The 4,840-nt window shown below is 36.7% G+C and overlaps 1 protein-coding gene across 1 annotated transcript; it reads right to left on the bottom strand.

Moving 5' to 3' along the window:
* Nucleotides 1-238: 238 nt before the first annotated feature.
* LOC106174447 (uncharacterized) lies at nt 239-2,533 on the bottom strand. Its single transcript, XM_013556014.2, has one exon. It carries the CDS (start codon nt 2,417-2,419, stop codon nt 1,205-1,207), a length of 1,215 nt encoding a protein of 404 aa, XP_013411468.1. The 5' UTR covers nt 2,420-2,533; the 3' UTR covers nt 239-1,204.
* Between the last annotated feature and the right edge of the window lie 2,307 nt (nt 2,534-4,840).

Below are 4,840 nucleotides of genomic sequence, written 5' to 3'. Positions count from 1 at the left end.
TAACTTTTTTGTGTAGTTTGTCGTGCAGTGTCTGTTATATCGATAAATGTACATGGTTTTCTCATGTAAATTGTACGAACTAAAATGAACTTTCCTGACATGAGTTCTTATGTTGATTGACTATATGCCATGGCCCAAGACTCATTCAAGACGCCAGCATTTAATAAGAATTTAGTAAGCATCTAGAATTAAGAAACTGGTGGAATGGGGATTTATAAGATTTCTGGTATGCCTGAGAGATACTTTAAGGCAATAAAACACATGCCATAATGTCTAATAATTCTTATTTATTTTGAATTTGAATAAGCAAATACAGGTTACACACCTTGATGCTATTCATAAAGAAATAGTCAAAATAAAGCCTTTATAGGGCTTTTTTTTTTACAAAAATGAACGTATAATACGTATAACTGGGGGACGAACATAATAGTTCGGGAAGCCTTCGCTTACTACAAACCTGCCTAATTTGAGCTCGCTGTATATTTTAAACTTTATATCACATCGCTATTTATAATTAAAACTATACTAAAATATTTAAATTAATGGTGTTATTTGTGTTGTACTTAACGCATGTTCGTATAAAAATACATTATCATATGTTACTCGTATCCCATTTCATGTGAATTTACTGGTATAAGAAGTGATACATTCTAAACCCATGACCTGACAGTTTGGTTTGACAAAAAACGTAGTGCTACAAGGAGATATTGTTGCCGGTGCAGTTGAATTTTACATCACTAATATATAGCTACCAAAATACATGATGGGTCATATAACGGCCACTCTAAGCGGCATTTTCCAGTTTTAAAGACAGTGATTATCACGAAAATCAAAACGAAAAAAGTGCTCTTGAAAATCATCTTGTTGCTATAAATGTATGTCAGAATATTTGAATACGTTGTGTTAGCATTTAAACGGTAGACGATATTTCACTAGGATATTTATTTCGGTGAATTGACTATCTGTGCACTCGTTCTCCTTTGAAATGTGTGTAAGCAATATATATCATTTAAATGCATTTGCCATAATTTCAACAGTAACTGACTTTACATCCATCCAAAGGTTAAGACACGTGTGTATCGTATTTTGCTGGTATCTCAGGTGGGAGCTAACGTGACACTTGGCGGTAACAGAGAGAGGTCAGCCCTGATAGCAGTAGGCCTATAGGCGACCTTAATTTATTCAAGGTATTTTTAATAAATGTTTAATTATACGGATGCTTGGTCACGCGATGTAAAGTTGACTTGGCGACGAATGTGTCAGTACTACTGGATTCCCTCTTTTTTGAAAATCTATTGAAATCTGAGCTAAAGGCTTTGCGGTGGCAAAAGTTACGAAAGGCTTTTCTGAATTTAGTTCCACAAATGTAAATGAAGAAATTACAAGCATAATGCGACAGGCATATTTCTTCGATCAACTTTCTTGCCGTGATATACCCAAAATACATCTTCCAAGTTGAATCCGTCCTCACATGGCTGTCAGACAGGCACGGGTCACCCTCGGCTATGAAATTACTTACGGCGTATACAATCGTTGCCGGCAGAGTCATGCCTATTGCAAAGAAAGAAACACTCAGCAGCATCAGTGTCGATGTTGTTTTGGTTTTGGAACGGGACGCCTTTCCTTTCTGGACATTCTTATGATTGACGATTTCTTGCATTGCAATTGACTCGTGAGACGACGATTTTCCCGCAAAAGGGGAACCCCATATTGATGCTATAACAGCTAAATTTAATCCAATCACAACAACAGGCACAACTGCAAATCCAAGGATTTCTGTTCCCCATGTCCAGCATGTTCCAAATGCCATGCTTCCTACAAATGCCTCTGGGCGAAAGATGCATTCTTCAGAAATGGCATCATATTTCCAGAGATAAGCTTGGACACTGCACAAGGCAAACGCCAGAGAGCTCATAATAAAAATCAGTCGAAGGGTAATCTTTTTGGTGCAGTATACGACTGCTTTGAGAGGGTAGCAAACGGCCATAAAACGTTCTCCGGTAAATCCTAGAATAAGCAATGGAGAAAGATATTGTGGAGTGTAATATAACACCATGAATATCTCGCAAACAACTTGATAATCAATTGTTCGAAGCCCCCAGGCAATCTTAAGTTCCATTAGCAAATGAAGTACTAAAAAGCACAAGTCAGAGAGAGCAAGGCAGCAGAGATAGTACGCTGATGTGTTGTTTTTGCGCATTCTTCTGTTTGACCAAATGATCAAAGACGTTACGTTCCCGAGGCAACCGATCACATACCAGATAGGTGTGACGATGCGGTCAGCGTAGAAGGCGGCTGGGGCAAAATCCTGGACGATTTCAACCCATTTCATCCTGTCGTATAAATCCGATGAGCAATTGCCAGTAACATTTGGACATTTACAGACATTATTCAAAGTAGAAACGTTCGTTAAGCTCATCTCAAAGTTAAACCTTCCTGTTTGGTGCCTTTAATCCCAGTGGCGAAGTTATTGTAAGAAGTTTCAGTTATCACAGCAATTTTTCTTGTACTTGGTATACGCCACTGGATTACTCAGCCTGCAATTACAAATGACATATAATGATTCAAGTGTTCAGGATATTAGGTACTGCCTACTTGTAGCATATTAAAGGCAGATTGACGTTAATAAGCTAAGACTAATATCAGCATTACCTATCTTGCAGTGATGCACTTCAAATCCCCCCGCAAGGTATTGTTATGACGTCCACCTATACATGCCGCATTTCTTTGATCATAAAAATAACTATTGATGTTCAGCATGTTTTTATACTTCTGTTGTATGACTGGAGAGCAAAACGGTTACGCTGTGTGGACAGGTTACTTGCATAGAACACGTGAACACGTGCTTGCCGTGTAAAATTACCCATCGGGCAAGTGTAAGGAGTAGCCACCGTGATGCTTTAGAAGAATTATCTACTGGATCTAGCCACGGAGCGACTTGATAATTAATGGCCAATGGCGTGGGAAATAACAGATAAAAAGATACTAGCTATCTGTCTATTCAACTCCGTGTATTAGCTGATTGAAAATCAGAGTACATTGTCTGATCCAACATTTTATGTGACCAATAATACTACAGATACTGTTGATAGAGCTAATTATATGATCCATTTTCTCGGGTCCTTCACTTTTGTAAAGTATCAGCCTTATATACCATATATGTTTATATTATAAGGAATCAAATCCTATAATAAATTGAAAATAAGGGTCTTTTGTATATCTCCGGCGCATTAAGTAAAATATTTTATTTAAAGGACAATAGAACTATAATGCTTCAGAAAGATATTTATTTGACTAATCAATTTTCATTGTTCATTGATTTTGTGGAAAATCTTAAATTATTCTATAGAAGGATTTTATTTATAAAAACGCGCCTTTTGCTTCAAAAGTAGTTTATGAATATACACTAACTTCAAGGAACGAGAAATAGTACAAAGCTGCTTCCAAGGGTCGTCGATGAACAACTCTACGACAGCGTATGTATGTGACAGTCTAAAAATGGAATTGATGTCAACGGGACGGCATTAGTCTACTCGTAGGGATTCGGGCATGAATACGGCACGCTTTCGATTGTGCTATGCGTAATTTGGAAATTTTAGATTCTGGCGTTTTGGCTGTATTGGCAGCAGATCACTCGAGGTTATCTTTACAATTTTAATGGCAATATTGATAATGAAGATTAATGGAAATTCCCTGTTGGTTCGCTGTAAGATTGTCCATGTATACTTTAATGAGAAAAATTGCCCGACTTCATTTCTTATACGGTAAAACAGTGATTATATTAGATAAATCAACCTCGGGAAATGCTTAACAAGACAATTCAAGTGTATCTGTATATTTTCACTTCAAATATCCTGTTTTTATGTCCTGAATAAAAGTTGTATCATTAAAGTGAAAAGAAACAGATTATATTTTATTGTCTTATATCTGTCATTTTTTACAATTTACATAATTTGCTCTTATGTCTCAGACGACCGTTTTATCCTTTTAAGTAATGAATGTAATATCCGTTTTATTTAACCGGAAATGAAAAAATGTAATCGCTGAATCAATCTCCGAAGAAAAAAAACGTCTTTAAACCTCTTTACCAGTTTTGAAGCTGGCAGGTGCAGGAGTAGTGGAACAAATTGAATATTTCCGGAAATTTTGTCGAGGGTTTCTTTATTTATCAATTTCAACTTTACTTGTCCTGTCATAGAGGGCGTTTGCCCTCCCCCGCTACCTACATATACGCTAATCTTGTAGTTTGCCAGCTATATAAAAGAAATAAGAAACGAATACAAAGATTAACAATAACAGCTTGTACAAGTTGCAATTAGGACAAGATTGAAATGCCTCCACGGGGTGGCTGCATTTATTTGTGCTACACTTTACTGAAGAAGAGCTGGCCAGTCCTCAAATCCCTGTCAGCTCTTTATCAATATTCCTGACGCACATCCATTATCTATAATACCTTCTCAAACGTCAAATTTAGCAGGGACTGTGTATTCCCAGGATGTATTTTTCTGAAATTTCATTCTATGTATAAATCTTACAGCATATTTTGGCAATTATGAGGCAATTGGTGAACACTTCAAATGCTTGTTTTTTTTTTCAACTGCATGTTACTGTAGTGCAAATTATCTCTAGTTCATGCACTGTTGCTCAGAATAGCTGTCACACTCTCGAAAATTGGGTTTGCAATAATATTATAAAAAGCTATATTTTTGCTGATATTTTGGATTATGTCTTTTCCACAGTAATCAATGACCATTACCTAGGTCAAATACGAGCAAGTCAATGGATGGCAGATCCGATGTTATATTAAGGGTGTTAGGTGTAAACGAATAGATGTTGCCAG

Source organism: Lingula anatina, chromosome 1, assembly GCF_051362555.1.
Source record: "Lingula anatina isolate TDL-2025a chromosome 1, LinAna3.0, whole genome shotgun sequence".
Classification (NCBI taxonomy): domain Eukaryota; kingdom Metazoa; phylum Brachiopoda; class Lingulata; order Lingulida; family Lingulidae; genus Lingula; species Lingula anatina.
Note: the sequence above shows the minus strand (reverse complement) of the source record. Positions and strands in the feature narration are given on the sequence as shown.